The 19826-nt window shown below is 44.2% G+C and overlaps 1 protein-coding gene across 1 annotated transcript in view; it reads right to left on the bottom strand.

Moving 5' to 3' along the window:
• CFAP61 (cilia and flagella associated protein 61) overlaps positions 1–19826 on the bottom strand; it is a 123048-nt gene that overhangs the window by 18551 nt on the left and 84671 nt on the right. Inside the window, exons 20-24 of the mRNA XM_026060200.1 lie at positions 17079–17253; positions 9670–9962; positions 4400–4727; positions 3540–3631; positions 426–631 (exon numbers count right to left, since the gene is read on the bottom strand). Of these exons, the coding sequence (XP_025915985.1) occupies positions 426–631; positions 3540–3631; positions 4400–4727; positions 9670–9962; positions 17079–17253 (1094 nt within the window). The remainder of the gene's footprint in view (positions 1–425; positions 632–3539; positions 3632–4399; positions 4728–9669; positions 9963–17078; positions 17254–19826) is intronic.

Genomic DNA, 19826 nt, shown 5'->3' with positions numbered 1-19826 from the left:
ACTATCATCATACGTGATTTAAATCCTCCTAGAAGCCTGTGGCTTAAAAATTCGATTTCAGATCACTAAAAAACTTTAAAAAATGATTTCTGAATACGAACCTTCATTAAAAAAGATCCTTCAGGCAGCTTGATGAATTAAGCCAACTGAACAGTCGAAGCAGAAGTTACGAAGCTACTGAAATGGGCTCTCATATGACAGCTGGTGAAGCAAACCACTGCTGCTTCTCTAAATAAATCTCAGAGATGGAGCTTGTTTAGGAAGGACTTCAGAGCTTGCATTGCCACTGATAATTTTGCTAAATAATGGAAAATTATTTTAAAAAACTAGTTGGAGTTCTAAGGGAAAATAGATGATAAGCCGTAATAGAAGAAAACTGTAATTCTGCCAGAATGTAGATTTTGTGCACAGCGCTGAGTTCCTACCTGTAAAGATCTGTAATCAGCTTTTCCTTCCAGCGGGAACAGAGGTCGTTGAGAAGACGCTCATGCTGCCCGTACAAGCAAACATAGTTGGAGACAGGAAGGGGTTCCTTTGAGAAGCAGGTGATGGATTCGACCATACTGTATTCATTGACATGCAGCCTGAAATAATTCCCGTGTCTTGCCTCTCCGGTTATAATCTCCATCCCCTGGAAGAGCAAACATAAGGGAAGCTGTGGACATCTGACTTGGCTTATGTACAGGCTCAGGCGGGGTGTCCGTGCTGATGTGCGCCAGTTCTCGAAATCCACAATTCCCTTTTTTTAACCAAGACTGTCCATTCCTGGTAACCCGATTTATACAACAAGGCCCTTTTTTGCCACGGTTTGGGCACACAGACGTGCGGTGCGGTTTGCGCCTTGGTTAACGGCGCGCAGACTGCGCAGCGCATGACGGTGACCCGGGGAGCCACGGGAGCCCGGGGGACCTGCTGGAGCAGCAGCTGGAGGCCGGGAGGGATGCCCTGGGGCATCTTAGACAACACTGGATGCCTCTGTTAAAGCTACTGAATCGAACCCTATTCATCCTAATTTACTGCACAGTATCTGTATTATTGCATGCACATTGCATGACTTCTTATTACAGGGCACCATCCTGCGGAACCGAGCACACACTGGTATACTTACACTCGTTCTCTCTATCTATATGTATATATAATATATATATGCATATGTGTGTGTATATATATACACACATATATATATGGTATGTCTGCAGAGTCTAAATTTATGGCACGTTGTAGCTACATGACCGCAGGCAGAAGGTTCACATCACCCTATTAATCAGTTACAAACATGTTTCGATATTAAAACACAGATTTATCACATATTGATCAAGCCTTTTTGGCTTTGTGCAGAAGTTTTCCGGTAGTCAGAGGGGGGGTGACCTACTGGAACAGGAAAAAGCATCAAAAAGGACCCTGTCCAGTTCTGCAGCAAAGGTTATAAATGCTATAAATGGCACCGCGTGCTAGATGGTTGCCTGCAGCTGCAGGAGGCTGAACTTGATCTCCTAGGATGTTTCCTTCGGGCCTATCTTCTAGCCTCACTATTGATGAATTAGTATCGCCTCTATGTGTGCATGTGTTTATGTGTGTGTATATATATATATATGTGTGTGTGTGTATGTATATGCATAGGCATAATATATTTATATATGTAAATATATAAATACATATATAATAACATGTAAATAAAAAACACATACGACACTGATCAGCTACTTGAAGAACATATTTTTGCTTCGACAAAACCACAAAAGCTGTTCCCATCGACGCGAGAAATTCTGCCTATTCAAGGCTTCACGGGTTTTACATGCACTGGTTTTTCCATCGTCTCCTCGCTGCAGTCCCGCAGAGCAGCCTGGCAAGCTGCCGGTCGGGTCGCGCAGTGCCCCGTGCAGGAGACCGGCGCTGGTCTTGTTTTGCCCCTCCGCCCCGTACGGTGCGATCTCAGGCACAGCCTTCCACCTCGCGGTTCTGCCTCCCCCGGGCAGCCTCTTTTTCTCTTTATAAACTGAATATTTCTCGGCACAGCGACACCCCCTTGCTAACCTGAGCAGGGGCTGCGGACTCTTGCTGGAATACTAACATTGCTATTAACAACAGAATAATAATATTGATGCTCAAACTGTAGCGTTTAGCTTCAGCTGGTTAAATCATGGAAATTTCAGCTGGTTAAATCAGCTGGTAAAATTAATGGAAGACAGAAATATAACACTGTGTTTCAAACCTCGCATCGCCGGGAGGTGATCAAAGGCTCGAAGCTATTTTGTAAAGCTGTATTCATGTTCCTTTTCTATATATTTTTAAAAATCTGTTGCTAGACTACAGTAACCTTTGTTATTTCCACATCTCGCAGGTAATATGCTTCACCGGCTTCTCGTATTTCTTTCTTAGGAAGGGCTTTTAGGATTTACATGAAGTTTCTGGAGTGGCTCTAAAGATGCTGCCCGACGCAGCCCCTGAAAAGAGGATAGGAAACGGCGATCCAAGGCACAGCAGCAGAATGCTATAGTCATGTGCCAGCAACGTGAGCCACCGGACCCGGCTTTCCTCTCCCCATAATGCTCTTCCTGGACTGCGAAGTTAGGAGAAAAGGTGAGCCACGTTCTGATTTTTTTGTTTTTTCCTCCTAAAATCTGGGTTCCTTTTTAAAAAGCTCTCTTCTTTCTGTGGATCGCTACTATCTGAGTTTTAAAATCAACACTGAAGCAGCCTTCTAAAAGACACTCTTTAGATCATCCACAAGAATGAGTTTGATGCAGAAATCCCCGAGGAACAAGCTATAATCTCTATGAAGCAGGAGCTTGACGAGGCATGGTCTTCTCTGGCCTTAAAGTCTTCTTGCTTCACAAATCCGCTTCTCCAGGAAGAGAAGCCTCTCCCCATTTGTGCTGTGGGAGACTCTCCCACGTAGCGCAGCTGCACAGCGCGCTTCTCTCTCTCTGCTGTCCAAAGGAAGACGACTCATGGTTGCAGCGTTAGGTGCTTTCTGCTAGCAAAGTACGGAGCGCACCTCTTCCAGAGGTGGCCAGAGAGGCACGGCACTGAGCCACCAGCTCCAAAAAGAGGGTCAAGCAGTCAGGCTGCAGTGCCACATCGAGGAACTGTGTGAATCCTAAGAAGTGCCACATGTAGTGATGAAGAGTTTGGGTGATTTAGGGCTTTGTCGCTACCTCCTGCCTTCAAGGATCATTACATTTTGATAGATTTCATGGCAAAAGAAGAAAGAATTGAAGTAAAGAGCTTGGTCAGATGTAGCTTTAATCTTATCTGTATCTATACTATATTTACAATGTGCTAGTGAATTTACAAGTAAATTAAATTACATTAAATACATAGAGACTTGCTTTAATGCAGTTTGTTCCATTCCAGAGTCTGCTGCTGAGTCCCAGCTCAGAAGGCCTCTAACTACCTGCTGATGTCCGCCCTTACTCAAGATATATTTTGAGACGCGTGATACTTATGTATCTATCTCTTTTTGGTTTTGTGTTCTGAATAAGAACATCTTTCAAAACTGAGGGCAAAAGAAAGGAAAGTTAAATAATATAACTTACATAATTAGGCTGTGCAAGTTGTATGTCCAAGCACATAGGGATTTCTGGTTTGGAAACATGCAAGTAATTATAACCTCCTGGAAGAACACCTCCTGCCATAAATTAAAAGATTAGATTTATTCAATCATAAAAGAAAAGGAAAATAAAGTGTTTGCTTGCCCTCCCTCTCCCATAATCATGTATTTATTCACTAAATCACAGAGGAAACAAAGATCTTTTTTTTTAAGTGGAGTTCATGTTCTAAATATATATATATTTTTGTACTTTTATATATTCTGGTGCAGTAGCCACACAGTGAAAAGTTCTGATCATGGCTTTATTGATCTTGAACTTGGAATAAAGATACTGATTTTCACTGGAATCACTCCATATTCACAGCAGTATAAATGAAAGAACAACTTGGTCCATTATTAGCAAAAATCTAAAATATAAGCTTATTTTTTGCAAATGCTAGATAAGACTATGGAGCTAAAGACAGCTGAAGAACGGTTAATATGGAATTCTTGCAAACCCTTCATCCCACCTCTCTGAGATCTCACGTAGTAGACAGCATGGCTCATTTTCTGGATGCTGCTATTCCTCTCACTTGAACATAATCTGGCATAGAGATAAAACTTTTAGCTGTCTTGAGCTGGGTGATACCAAGGGAAAATGCATCTTTCCCTTAATGCAAGCAGAATCGCTCCCCAGTGTCACCTAGAGGCACTCTCCGATAGGCGCCACTGACCATTAGGGAGCTTTGGTGACTTCGGCTGATGCTGTTAGATGGCTACTTAGGTGAGATGAACTTACCTTTGCCGTGTAACAGCGAAAATACTGAAGAGGGTATGAAAGTATGGCAGAAGTCCATTTTGACATACCTTTAATTTTACACCCCTTGTACAGGGGGATGAGTCTATCCACGTCTTTCTGTGGCTCGGAAAGGGGCTCAAGGTTTGGATCAAGGAGATTCAGCATAGACACGGCAAGGTGGAAGCCGATCTCTTTCGAACTGAAGTTGCTGTGAGTCCACTCATTTGCAAAGTATCTATTGGAGAACTTTGTTAAGGGACCTGCAGCCCTGATGCTGTCGTCATTAGTTTGGAAATTGGTATCAATCACAAGTCTCCCATCATAAACAAGGCAAGCATCATTAATTGCCTTGAAGGTTTCATAATCCACTGTCCTACTGGCAAAGCTAAAAAATGCCTAAAAAAAAGATGTCAGTAAGCGTGGGTTATTACACATTAGTTACTGGCTGGTTTCATAAATAAAATCCTTACTCTGAATGAAAAAACATTCATTCTGAATGTTATTTATTTTACAAACAAGAACATGAAATACAGCATGATTTTATATACACAGATATATCCTACTGATCCCATATTTATAACTATTAAATATGAAACTAGACTCATCTACTTCTGGTAAATTAGATTAATTTTATTTTAATAACTCTAATATTAACTATCTCAAATAGCCTGAGTGGATTAGCATATTTTCTGTGTTAGTTTGCATATATGAAACAGACTGGAATTCTTTAAAAAGTTGCTTTTTTTCTTTCAAATGCTTAAGCCAAATTGAAAAACTAAGTAATGATGTACTTTGCATTTTAGCAGGCTAACTCCATCTTGCAAATAATTTTTGAACTGTTGTACCTAACTGTTTACCAGCAAACTACGCTACTATGGCTACCAGAATAGGGACATTCAATTAAATGAGAAGATAGGAAATTCAAGTTGTCAAGAGGAAATGTCATCCTCAGTCAAAGCGCAGAGGCAGAACATAAGCCAAGGGAAGCTGTGGAGGCCAAGAGATTTGTGAGGGTTGCAAAAGGACCGAATATTTACAGGAAAATGAAAAGCAGTCAGATTTATTATACTTAACAGCGACTTAAATTTTGGAAAGAACATCCAAGCTTTGTCAAGGCTGAAACACACCTCTAACTGCTCGAGCTCTGGATGACACTTGCTTTAGGCGGCAGATTAGCCTGCACCTAGTTACTGCTGGGGTACGCCTGCCTCCGAAGTGCCTGGGGTGGCCACTCTGAGACACGGCGCGGGTCTGGATGGGCGTCTAGCCATCGATCTTCTGGGTCAGCCCAGGTGAGCCTTGTGCTTTTAAGTAAAGTACTTGATACATTTGGCAGTAAATTACTGAATCTGGTAATAAACAGAGCAGATTCTTATTCAATATGCTTTGGCTTGTGGGTTTTAAAAAAGAGGTTCTTGGAGGACAGAGTCTCTGCTGTTTTACGGGTTACAGAATTGGCCCTGAGATACGGGATTTATTTTGGGAGCAGTGTCTGTTGAGTCCATGAGCTTGTCTTCCCCACAGGAGAGTCCAAAGACACTGAAGGAAAGTAGCCCTAAATCCTTAAATACCTCCTCTAAGTCTCAAAGAAAAAAATAGTGATAATTCCTTTCTTTTTTCTTCCCGTGGCATCTGCATCATCCCTGTTCTGGGACATGAGGACGCAGGTGGGACCTTTTCTTCCCAAAATACAAGCGAAGGCAGCAGCACCATGCCAAGCATCGCAAAGAAGGCAGCGCTGGAAGTGGCCACCATTTCATCCGACACGTTAGGCACCAGTGTGGAACAGATGGGCCCACAGCATGGCAAGCGAAATGTCCCAGGTGCCCCCAAAGCTGCTCCGAAAGCGAACACAGACCCTGCAAGAGGGACGATTGCGGGCTCCCGCCACATGGCTCTTCATTTTGTTTGCATGCTCTGCGTAGGCTCTGCGCGTTGACAGAGAAACTTGTCAGTTGACTTAGGATCGCAGGCATTCAACGCTTCTCTTGATATGTGATTTATTTGGTTCACTACCTTGTCTGAAAGTGATTTTAGAGGGGCAAAAACCAGGCTGAGATCTGGAACCAAGAATGTGCTCACTAAGGAAAGAGGTGTCTCCTCAGGTCGAGGTGAGACAGGAGTTAGGGAACGTAAAACCCTCATGTCACCTGGAGATGTCCCAGTTCTAAGCTATAAGAGACGAGGAGCAGGTCAGTAAGGTTGAATCGTTCCAGCTCGGAGCCGGAGGGGCACAAGCACATAGCAGTCCCTGCCCCGTATTTGCTGCTCTCTCCAAAAGCCATTTTAGACAACAGAAGCGGGAGAGATTCCCGGTGTAGAGCAAACCAGAAAACGGCAGCTTGAACCTAGCAGAGAAAGCAGATTTCAACGCCGCAGTCCTAAACCGGCCTGTGCGGGGGAAGCAAAACCAATCCTGCCTAAAATCTGGATCTTAGCGGATGTCGCAGCCTTTTAGCTGAATTACCTCATGGAACGAAACCGAAGTATAGCTTTAATTTGTTTTTGTGCCTGTCTCCGCATAGAGTAAATCTTAAGACTTGCATTAGTATTAAAGAACACTTGCTTTTTACTTTCAGTTTAGCACTTATCTGGTATTAAGAGAGATTTCGGGCAGCTGCAAACCACAAGGATTTCTGTTCTCCTAAACCTGAGTGAGGGTGGAGATCAACTGCTGGGCCGAGCACCTGAGCACAGCATCAGGGTCCCCAGCGGGTGGCACTAAGCTACAAGGGCTATTTTTGGAATGGGTGAGACAAGACCAAAGCTGAGCTGGAGTTTTAGGGTGCTGTGGGAGCATTTGATATTTCCAACATAAGCTATAGAGACGGAGTTATTTGGTCTCCCCTCCACCGTGTCATGAAAAGAGCTACAACTATGAGCAATGTCTTCTTCCTAGGTGCATGTTATAAAGAATGGGACGAGAGCTGGGAGAACAGAGGTCCCCAAAACAGTGAGAAATAAGGGTGGAGACTGGAGACATTCAGGGTTACAGGTAATAAGGACAACGTTGAGATACACTTTACACCATCAGATGGTCTGCGAAGGATAGAGATGAAGACTGATGGCACCTCGTTGCTACAGTACATTTTGCCAAGCTCCGGGCCCTTAATAAGGAGTCTTCCCCTTAATCAGCGCCCTCCGTTTTCAAAACGGTTATAGAGCAAGATGAGTGCTGCTGTCTACCATCAAGAAATGTTGCTGCACAGGCTGAGGAAAGGGTGAAAGAAATTATCAGAGGAGCATGTGCTGTCCTACTGCCTTCATCTCAATCAGCCTGAGACATAACTGCATCAGGGTAAAACAGCGTCAGTAATACGTACTTCCCTTGTGGTCCGCCTCAGGGTGGACACAGTTGTGAGCTGGGTAAAGGTACTGCCCAATAACGCCACTGAAGAACCTTCCTACGGATGCAGGCAAGCTTCAGACACTGACGGTCGACTGGATGAGCTGCCAGAAGAAAAGGCGTAGGAGAGGGAAGCGAAGAGAGCATGAAGGTCCAGCGACGCTGCTGAAACGGAGATGCGGCAGCAGAAGGCTGTGCTTTTTTTTGTGTGCAAGACATCGAATGAGCTAAGCGTAGTCAAAGGAGTTCTGGCCACGTAGCAGCCCTGAGGTCAGGGCCGCTCTGTGCACCGGCGCGTTCCAGCACTGCGCCTGCTGGCAGGCAGGACCTCATCACCGACCGGGTGGCAGGGGACCGCTGCAGCCGCCGGGCTGGGAGCCATCTGTCAGCCCTGGAGGGCGAGCAGGGAGGCAGGCAGGCAGGCAGGCAGGCAGGCGGCTGCTTTAGGGGAAGAGGAGATTTTCTCCTGTCATTTTCGTCCTGCAGGTCTCAGCAAACTAAGCCCCCCCAGAAATGCCAAATCAACATTGGATATCGGCTCAAATCCCCACGGGATCCCTCCTCCGCCGCCGAGCCTCCCCATGCAGGTGGCTCTCCGTGCAGAAGGCAGCTGGACAGCTGAACTGCTCCGGGAGAGGACACGGCCCCTCGTGTCACAAGCAATTGCTCCTTCCTCTTCCTAGAGGATGGAGAAGAGTGACGGTAACAGGAAAGGACCATAACCATAACCAGGGACGCTGGGCGAAAGAAAAGAACGACTAGGAAACGGGGCCACTGAAGAAGAGATAAAGGTCACACGGAGAAGGTGACAGAGAAAAGAAAGGGAGTTTAGGGGGAGGTGGTGAGGACAACGAACGTTAAGTTGTAAGAACAAGAACCAGTTTAATATTTTTGGGGAAGAACGATAAAAAAAAGAGGGATTTCAGGGAAAGAGGAGAGAAACTGAAAAGCTGCATAGGAGGAGAGAATGGAAGGAAAATTTGGGGAGAATGAAAGGTTCAAAGCCGTGGGCTTCAGCCTGGTCTCAAGACCTCTAGACTACTAGATCCCGGGACTACTGATAAGTGGACCTAAAAGAGAACTAAGTCAGCTGACTGTTAGTGGGATAAAAATGCCATGCAAGGTCTTCACCTCCATCAGGAAAGATTTAGGTATCCATAAACTAAAAAGAAAAGGGTTGGAAAAAAAGCAGTGTTTTACAGCTTTCCAGTGGAGGGGAGCTGGGAGGGAACGCCTACTCCTGGAGCGCTTTTGGGGGGTAGCACATGGTCCTTCCTCTCCAGAATTAGGACGCAAAAGGAGTGGGCGCGCAGAGGGGATGTTCTGAGATGGCCATAAGGCCTCCTTCGGATGCGTGTTTTGAAATGATCCTACTAAAAGTGCTCGCTCGCACTGATTAGCCCAATAAGGGAAAGTAGGCCTATTTTGCCCATTAGGAAAGGTTAAAAACTGACCCAAATCTCCCCGTGGTGCCATATGCATTCGTGTGTGTGTAATATACCTAGGTAAGCTATTGATACTGTAGTTGAACAAAAATGCAGTCATAAATGTAGAGAGAGAAAGAACTGTTCAAAAATACATTTTAATTAAGTTACGCAGTAGGCCCCTCTGTCCTAACATCATTGCCTTCTAGTATGACTTTATTTCAGATTCTTAATCGAATTCACATAACTACAGGCAGGAGTTACTGTACTCATTTAAATAATAAAAGGATCTCTAGAATGATTTAGAAAATGAATTAAGAGTATTTGTCATTCATCAATGAACAACTATTTGTGAGTCAGCTGACTTAAATACATTTTAATCCAAATCAGCCAGGGAATCAACAACGGTTTTATTTGGATTTTTAAAAAACAATCCTTCAGATTAACAAGCGAACGTTAAATCTTCTAGAGACAACGAGAAAACAGATAAACCAATGAGGGATTAGCTAAATCCAACCGTCTTTGTCTTAAAAAAACAGAAGGAAATACAACGAAAGCGTATACTTACTGAGCAGTGCAATTTAAACGGTTTTGTGTTAGTCGTGAAAGAAGCCCACGTCATGCGGCCCGGGTGGTCGCCTTCACTCCACTCTGCCAGGATGCTCTCGTAATAGACGGACACACCGGCCTGCGCCAGCGCCTCCTCAACGGCACTTTCGATCGCGCTGTTGTTCAGGCAAGTAACGTGCGAGCTAAGCGGAGGCTGCACGAGATGTATGCGAGAACCATCAATTCCAAGAGATAAGAGGGTTTCCACTGTGGTGTAAATGTCAATTGTGTTCCCATAGACAATGACATTCCCTAGGGAAAAAAACAAAAAAACAAAAACAGGGAAAAATTTCTAAGACATACAATGAAAACCTTATTAGTGTAACTCAGATGATAATAATATGAAATTGCTCTCTTTGACCCTCTTATTTCTCTGATGCTATGAAGCAAATAATGTTACCTAGCAACAGTAGCTAAGATAATTTAGTGAAGAATCTGTACAAAACATCCCACAAAGTAGGCAAGTACTTCACATAGAAGTATGACATTCATTCTGACCCCATAATTTGAAATTATTTTGATTGAAAATCCTCTAGGGTTTTTTTTTTTTTTTTTTATTTTTTTTTTCTCTCCCTTCTCAATTTTGCTTATTCAAAGCACTTACTGGGGGGGGGGGGAGAGGGGAGAAACAGGAGCGAATTAAATTCATCACACAGAAAAAAGAAATGCAAACTACAGAAAGAACAAGTTATAGAAAACAAGCCGTCGTGCAATATGGGAGGTCACCAGCGCTGCCGCTTCCTTCAGCAAAAGCTTGACCTCAGGCCAACGCTGACACCCATGCAGATGTACCCAGGTGCCTTGCTTTTTGCAATCTCCCTTCTTCTGCCCGTAACCACGAAGCGGCAGGCTGCACGGCAGCGTCTTGCAGATCCTCTTACTGAAGCAGTTCCCCTTCCCGCTGCATAGTTCGAGAGGAGAGTAAAGACGTGCGGAAGGGAGGGAAGGAGGTTCTGCGCGAGGATAACGTGACTCTGCAGGCTAATGGTTAAAGCCCTCCTGGGAGCAAGGGAGGCAGGATACACCGGAACATTTAGGTGTTTTATCTAAGGATGGTTTAATATAAAACACGTAAACATTCCTCTGGGCAGGGACTGAAACCTGCTTCTCTCCTCCTTGTTCCTTCTGTCCCCCTGCTCAGGATAGACAGCATTTTTCTGCTCTGTGATCAACTAAGCCTTCAAATAATCTATGCAGAACGGAACAGCTCCTGCAAGATGGACTGGGAACTGCTTTCCTGGTGGTTCGGATGCTTTGCCATGAGGCCTGTAGCTGAATTCCTCCCCAAGCGAGGGGAGAACGGAACCCAGGCCTCCAGGCTCCTCCGTGGATACACCCGGCATGCAGAAGCAGGCAGTCACACAACCCCCAGCTCTGGTTCTGTGCTGTGTCCAACCCCTCGGACAGCTCGCCCCAAGCTGCAAGGCCAAGGCGGGCTGAGGAGCACCCAGCCTGTGAATTCGGCCAGGCCTTCATAAGACCCATAAGCTCCTACGTGTTCAGGTCTTGCGGTATGCCAAGAAACATATACAGAGCCTATAGAAAGGTACCAGCAGAACCGAGATACCCAGGGATTTTAGGCACTTCCTTATATTGCAGTTGAGTGATTATTCTGAGATTACAACTCTGGACTTTGGCATTTGAAGTGGAAGTTAGAGTCATCTCATCTGACTTTGTGTGTCTACTTCTGAGAGGCTCATTGCAGCCTCCCTTCATAGCCACGAGGTGAAATACGCAACTTAAGGGCATGATTCCGACATCTTTTGGAGCAAGATGAGTCTATTTAGTCTAACTCTCATGGGATCTATCCAAAGACTAACGCAGGTCTCTGGTTTCATGCATATAACCCTGTCTTCTGCACTGAAATGTTCTCCATTCAGATTTTGAGGACTTCCCATGTTTTTGCAAGATTTCCAGATGCATGGCAGCCTGATGAGACCCACTGTGTCATAGCCACTACCAAACCGTCCCGTAACCAGAAATCACAAGTGTCTGCATGTGCCCCTAGGCCATACAGCGCTGGTGTGCAGTCTGTCCAGCACTTTCAAGAAAAGCATGCAACATAGCCACGCTCCATCTATGCGATACGTTCACAGCGTCTAGCAAGCGTCAGAAAGACGTGCTGCAAAAGCTCCGCACGCTTACCCTGGCTGCTGCCCAAAGGTGCTCTGCATTGCACCGTCAATATGCACAAGGATGCACCAAGTGCATCTTCACAGTGCATTTGCTGTCCTGTACCTGGGCAGAGCAGCTGGGCAGCAGGTGCTCTCTGGGAAAACTTCGGCAGAAACAGGAAATAATAGAGCCCTACCTATGCAAGCCGACATGTGAACGTGCTTGCAGTAGAGGACATCATACATTCCAGCATGGAACTGAGAGAATGGGAATTGCGGGACAGCTAAAAATGCCCTAGTGTTGCTTTTCCAGGTGATGTCCGTAAACCAGAAGAAAGCCGATGCATAAACCCCAGGCCACGCCAGCCTTGTCCAGGCTCAGGTGGAAGTTGATGGATAACACAGTGGAAATATGGCCTTCTATGGGAAGAGGGATGATATGGCAAAAGTTTCTCTATGGTCTCTATGAAAATAGCCCATGGTTTGGCACTGAAGGAAACGTGTAGGGAGGAATGTACTAAAAAAAGTGTTGAAACACGTGAGGTGTTTCAGAAATGGCTTTTAACTGACATAAAGAGCAGCTGGCTCTGGCCACCCTCAGACTATGTAGCAGTAACTGCGACCAGAATTTGGACCCACAGTTGAGTTTCCTGCATACATGGATTGATCTTTATTTTTGGCAGGATTTGTTTTCCTTGCTGGCACCGCGGTAAGCAGCGATGAGAAGGTAAGAGAGTGCCTCATGCAACTAACTTGTACGTCTCTCTCGGCATTGGCATTTAGGTCTCGCTACAAGTGACAGCATCCCCTACAACCTAAATCTTATTATTTCATAGGCTAAACTAATTTCCCTGGAACCATGTTATACTGTGTGTGACACAGAGCAATACTAAACGGAGACTTCCCAGAGCTCTAGCTCCCGGGAACAGTAATGTTAACATTGCTAGCATATTCTATTATTCCCCTTTAACTAGAAGGTTATTTTTTTGTCCGCATCAGTTTGGCTACTTGTAGCTGCCAAATAAACATATGTCTTCATAATGGTCAGAGAAAAGATTTGCCCCATGATTATATATGTTCAGAAATGATGGAAAGCATATTTTTACTGTTCACGTGAGTGACTAGAGACACAGAACAATTTTACTTGCAAAAATGTATTTATCTGAAATTATAAGAAGAAAGAGACTCTACTGCTTTCATAAATATAATACAGAATATGTATAATGTGTGATAATGAGAATTCTGTCCAATGTGTAAAGTTGCTAAGTTGACTTTTCAAGCCGGAAGAATCCTTTCAGTTGCTCAGAGCTGCCAGGACACCTATTTGCAGGCAGGACTGTCCTCATCAGAGAGCCAAAAAGGAAGGAAGAAGTGAGACTGATCCGTTCTTTCACTGCTGCGGCAGGGTGTAATGCAAGAAGTAAATAAACAGAAGCAGCGGTGAAAGATGAAATTTGATATATTCATTTTTAATAACCTAATGTGCTAATAATGCAGGTAAGAACACGCTATGCGTATGCTGACAATCTCACATTACATTTAGACATTCTTAATTAGCGAGAGGTGAAGAACATGAGCAGCCGAAGAGGATGCAGCGGCTGGAAAAGGGGAGTGAGAAGTGCTTAGCAAGGACACAGCCTAGCAAAGCTTCGTTCTGACTAAGGCACGCAAGCCTGGGCGACTGAGAGAGCTGAGCCATTTGGCAGAATAAGCTTCTTCAGAGGCATTATACGTTGGCATTTCTGTATATACAAGATCAAATTCAAGCCCTGCATTTCTCAAGGAAAATTAAAATTCTGTTTTATATGGTAATATTAAATACAACTACATTAGATTAAGGAAAGCAATGCTCCTTTACTGACCTCTTGTAAATCAACAATTTACGGTTTCTGCTTATTACAGTATTAGTGGCCTTTTAGATTACAGTGCTAGTAGTCTAGGAACTACAGATATTCATTATGGACTGAAATTATGTTCACCGGACAGATAGCGATTCCTCAAGATGCCTTTATTACTTAACTGCATGGAAATGTATCTATCTACGAGTAAACATAATAATCTTCCATGGAAAAAAGCAGCCATAAATAAAGACTGTTAGAGTAGTTTTATCATTTATTACTAGAATGCCAACGTTCTGCTGCAGAACAGTATCATTCATTTTCCATAAGTGGAAGCACAAGATTTCAATGACCCCAGCATGACCTGAATTTTTTTTAGTTTGCAAAAGCTAAAGGAGAAAACCAGTATTAGCTAAAGCAACTGTGGCTCTGGTTGGTGATTCATGCACTGGAATTTTAATGCGATAGTATTCCTACAAACATGCTTTTAATAAGGCAGTAAACTATGTTTAGGTAAAGAGAAAAAAATAATTGCTCCATTTTGGGCCATTAAAGCAGTTTCGTTCTTGACTTTACTCCCATCCTACTTTTTTATTTTCATGGAAAGTGCAGAGCTAATAGGAGATGCATTTCAATTAGTCGCAATTACAGCTATAATAGGTTACATGCATTAGGCGGCTGGGTTTCGTCAGAGGAGCGGCAGCGCCGGCCGCAAGGGCTGGCGCTCGCCCTGCTGCTGGGCGCGCGGTGTCGGCAGGCCCTTCCGGAGCTGCCCGCGCAAGCCCCCGGGAAGTGGATGGCAGATGCCTCCAGCCCCGGCCCCATCCCGGGGTGGGGGGCCGGCCGCCGCGTCCTGCCAAGCCGTTCCCGCGCCCGTGCGCGCCACGAGGCTGATCCCGCTCTGCCTGACGTCCGTCAAAAAGCATCCGCTGACTCCGGCTAGAGCGGAGCCGCTTCCAGCGCTCGCAGAGGGGAGGAAAAGCAATTAAAACCCCTACCTTAACTCTTAATTAAAAGCTGCTCTCAAAATCAGTGCTACCAAACGAAGATTTCATCCAATTAGCCTAGTGAGACTCAAATTGTTAAAAATTCAATGATTAACACTTTCCTTTTAAAAACCTCCAGAACCACGGGAGGAATATTCACACTCCCTGATTTGGGGCTTTTCTTCCTCGGCTCGCTGTGTAGCTGGGGGTAGTTGAGAGCAGAAACCAAACTCGACGGATATCTGCATATGGACCTCTGCTAGGATCTCTTGCCATTGACTAAGAAGCCCAGATGGACTGGTGTCAGTTATCTCGGCTAACTGTTAAGCCTCACTCTAGGTACCTGACTTAAAAATTGACCCCCCACAGCTCAGCCAGGACGTTGGCATGGAAGGGTCAGACCTCCGGAGCTGACTTTCTTTTTCTAAAGTTCCTCGGGCATCCAGAGATCGGCTCCCAAGCAAGCCCAGCACTGGCCCACGCTGCCTCCTTCTCTCTTGGAGCTGCCCGAGCTCCCACGTTGGGTGTTCCTCTGCCCGAGCTCTCTCAGGGGTTTGATCCTACGGGATCCCAAAACACACTTAACTACTGGTTGAATAAGGCACCCTCCCCATGCCAAAAAAAACCATGGCTTGACACAGCGGGCTCAAGACAAATTTCGATAAAAACAGTAAATAGCTGAATAAGAGTAGCACAAAGTGGAAGAAAGTTGTATGGGAAGAAGACTGAGTACAAGTCAAGGAGAATTATTTTTATACCTGAAGTGGAAGGATGAAATGTGTATTTCTGTGCACCTACAATAATCAGTATAATACAGTTTTACTAGCCAGTTAATTTTCTTTCTTAAATTAAACATATGCATATCCTATTTTTTTAATATCCAATATTATCTGAAAAATTCTAAATGCTAACATTTTTAAAGTAAGTTAGTAGAATTTGACAAACAGTACATCAAAGTTTGGGTGAGATCTGAACACCAGAAATACATGAGGTGGGATTAATATCCCTCCTGTTTATTGAAGGCAAAACGGGGAGAACTGTAGAGATGGAAACGAAACGGAAGCACAAAACTGCAGCCATCCCAGCAGACGTGATCGCGTGGCCTGCAGAGAGCTGACAGACGTCCAAGGCAATTGCTGAACTCACCAGGAGCCCTGCTTCCACATCTCCCCGACCCAGGCGCTTATTAGATTTCACCTCCAGAATAGGCTAGCTGCTGAAAAGCACACTTGTTTTTCAGATAGAGTAGATATCTTAGGCAAAGCTATGATTAAGTCCGAAAGAACAAGATTCATAAGAAATATAAGCAGAAAAAGAAGCAGAGTGGTGAAGAACAGAAATGGAGATAGGAAACTGGAGAGGGTGGAGAGGGACTTCTCCAGTTCAGCACGGTTTATAATTTACGTCTGCAGCAGCAGGGGACATAAGGCGGGAAGAGAAATGAGAGGGAACTGGAGCTGGGGTGGGGAAGTAGGGGGTGGCACCAAGTGTCCCGCAGCCCACGTCTCTAAAAGGTCCCTCCAGACTGACCTCATCAGGAGCTGCGGATTTAGCTTACAACTGGAGACGAGTCAGTGAAGGCTACACTACGCCTTTAGGAAACTCAGTTGTTGCAATCAGTCACTCGTAATTTCTATAAATTTCTATAGCTTTCCTCCTCGGAAGTGCCCCAGCTCATATGTGGTACACACCACTCATGTCATGCCAGTTCATTTTACTCCTTGATCTCTTTTTCTGTAGTTGAAAGAGTTTAACTTGGAAACCTGGGTGATTCCAGGTATTTTCTATAGCATATACATTCCTTCAATTAATGAACATATGAACGATGTACATACAAATGTAGAAGACTCCAGTAAAATAACCTTTTTTTTTAAAAGTCAAAGACTACTACTTATGGAAACAGGTTGAGGAAATACAAATATGATGGGTAAAAATCTGCATAAATGTGTGACTTTCATGGTTAATAAAAAAACGTTGGGAGCCTGCAGTTCTGCGTGAGACTCTGTAACTGATGTAACTGAATGCAAAGATGACAAATATTGAGAAAAACCCACCTCCTAATTCAGATCTCTTTTCTTTGTGGTATGCCTCAAGTCTAGACATTTTTCTATACAACAGAAAAACACATTCACTAATTAAATTATTATTTAGTTGGCTAATTAATGACTCCAGCCAGCTTTGCATTTGGGACTCATTCTGTTTTATATAATAATTATAGATAATTAATCTATCTCAAGCCTCCTTTTCCTAGCTAAATATGCTGGGTATCAAAAATGACAACAAATTGTAAATTAATCTGGAAAACAAAGCACAGCAGATGAAAGACTTTGTTCGAATTAATCAGGCACCAATTATACCATGGAATTAAGCGAACAATAAGCCTCGAAAACGTTTCCGCAAATGCGCATGTGTGTTTACCAAAACCCTTACCTTCCGCGCTGACAATGTTTTCTTGTAGCCAGCGCGTTGCCTTCGAGCAGTCCTGATCATCGCGCAGAACGAAAAGGTTGGAAGGCACCTTCCCCGCGTACCTTTGCGGACGTCTCCTCGCGACTTCTCTGTTCGTGGGGAGTTTACTGATGTCTGCTCCGGTGGGACACGGGACCTGGCGCAGAGGAAGGAATACGTGACACGTGTTAACCCTTCCTAGCATTGGGCAGTAGCAAACGCAGAAGTGGTCACGGGGAGACTAGCTCAGCGCTAGCTCAAGCAAACACACGCACGTAGGCATGCGTACACGGATGCGTGGGTGTATTCCAGATTTTGCGTGGCATTTGCAGAGGCATGCAGGCTCTTGAAAGACCTGCAAGGCTTCACCAATTTTTGCTGTGTTTTTTTTCCAGACACACACAATTTAAGGGACAGAGAAGAGACGGCGAGTTTCAGCCTTTCCCCCGTATGTACTTCATTTCAGAAGAACATTTGGTAGAGCCCGGGAGAGGTCTGCAAACCAGCAGGCAGCTGGTCTCGGTGGTGCAGCGAGCAGGAGGCAGAGTGGCTCGCACGACAGCCAGGCACGGAGGCTGCGACTGCAGGAAGGCTGCTGAAATCTAGCTGGGGTCCCTCTTCCCGTGGCCTCATGCAAGAAGAGCCCAAGCAGTCTACTAGGTCTAATTCACTTTTTGTAATGCTTTAAAAAATGCTGACAGCGTTTCACCAGGAAGACGCATGTGTTCCTGCAAATGAACTGCCTTTGGGGTAAAAATAGTGGGTAATAGAGAATGGCACGGCAAAAAACGAGCGTCGCACATCCCTGCGTTCAAGGCCGGTGTGCTCCCATGCTCCTGCAAGGAACAGCGATGGATACTGGCTGCCGGGAGACTCGCACTTGTTCAACACCATTACCCTTAAGGGACCATTTTAAACAGTAGCGTCAGAGCAAGCAAATAACAACAGAGGCAAAATGCAAATGTGAGGGACTTCACAACAACCAGCAGAAGTGCATAAATACACAGTTGAGGGATCTCTGCAGTTATTTGATTGATACGGACTTTTAAATGACACTTTAAAATTCTTTCTGCAGTAAAACACAACTTTGTAAAATAAGAGGGATTTTGTCCAAGAGAAAGGGAGCAAAACCCGCTTGATGGTTAAAATACCAAGATTCAGTAAAGTGTTAATTGTATAATGTTACTACTAGAGCAACAAATCTGCATTATACTGAACATGAAAGGCAATCTCACCTATGACTGTACAGCACCAGGGATTAATGCCCTTAACAATGTCCTCACTGCCACTTGGACCAACTGAGATATGATTCAGTCATGTAAGAACAGGCATGACATCAAATGATCTGTCTTACCCCAAAAGTAAATCCTCTTAATCATAATGAATAATGTTTTACATAGTCACTAGGCCTTCTAACGTTAATTTGACTTCTTACCAAATAAGGGACAACTTAGAAAAAGGATGAACTCTGGCTCTACATAATAAAATAGAAACCAGGTGATAAAAATAACTCCCTCCTAATTTTTGTACAGCTTAAAAATAAGAATAGATGATGTTAGGTTTTTGACTCGAAGGCAGATAAAACCTGAGTTTTCCCTTGCCTCCCATATCTTTCTTTCTCCTCCAGTGGAAGTTACTTCCCATAACTTATTTTGCAAGTGATAGAGTTGTCCCCAAATATTTTTTTTTCTAGGGGCACTTAAACTCATTCTGATAATACTTTGATTTAATTTTTGTTTCATCCCTGCTGAAGAGAGAACATCATTTGTCATTTAAAGTATGGTTCTACTCTGAAAAGTGAGTACAGAAAAAAATGGGACTTTCTTGCTCCACAAATCTGCTGCGTGCATGTAATACAGATCTAACTGTGGAGTTGAAGATACCTTACATTAATATTTGTGGCTTATGATGAGGAGCACTATAAAAAAACCTGTAGACACATGCTCAGTCTCATCTGCTGACTTAAAGGCAAAATACATTGCTCGTGATTTCTACTCAAAACCAATCAGTAAGGCAAAATCATTGCAGGCAGTGGGGCTATGCAGATGATATTGCCATCTGGTTAATATAATGTGAGGGCCATGTGATGATGCACAAGAAAAAATGAACCCTGGTTGGGGCGTCCAAGTCCAAGTGGAGTCTGTAGGGCTAGGGATGAGCTTGAATCCACATTTTACATATAACTAAGTGTGAATGGGTCTGCTTCAATCAGTGGTTCTTGCCTACATAAATTCAATATGCTTTATCTCATAAGTGTGATACGATGCTATATTCCAAGCCAGAAACTGGAGAGAGAAGAAGCCATAAGGACACAACAGCTCCCCAGATTCTCAGCTTCTCCCCACCAGCAGCACTCTTCTCAGAGCTCTTCCAGATCTGGGGAACTTCTATCAGCACCCTGGAAAGTGGCTACAAATATGTCTCCAAGTCTCCTCAGCTAGCTCACTTAAGCTGACCGGAGCAATTGCCAGCTAACTCTTCTCCACAAAACAAAAAAGAACTTGGACAAGAAGAGCTGTGGAAAAAAAAACAAGGGAAAAAAGAAAGACAGGAGAAGACCACCTTTTGCAGCCCATCATATCACACTTTTCCATTCAGCCACTTGCACAATTCTTCTGGCAGGCTGTGGACCACTTTCTCCTACTGGATGCATTTAATGCTGAAGTTACATGGAACTGCTCCATGCCTTTTTTATAATCATTATTATGATTAGAATTACACTAGAGATAC

Source organism: Apteryx rowi, unplaced genomic scaffold (assembly GCF_003343035.1).
Source record: "Apteryx rowi isolate R43461 unplaced genomic scaffold, aptRow1 scaffold_167, whole genome shotgun sequence".
Classification (NCBI taxonomy): domain Eukaryota; kingdom Metazoa; phylum Chordata; class Aves; order Apterygiformes; family Apterygidae; genus Apteryx; species Apteryx rowi.
Note: the sequence above shows the minus strand (reverse complement) of the source record. Positions and strands in the feature narration are given on the sequence as shown.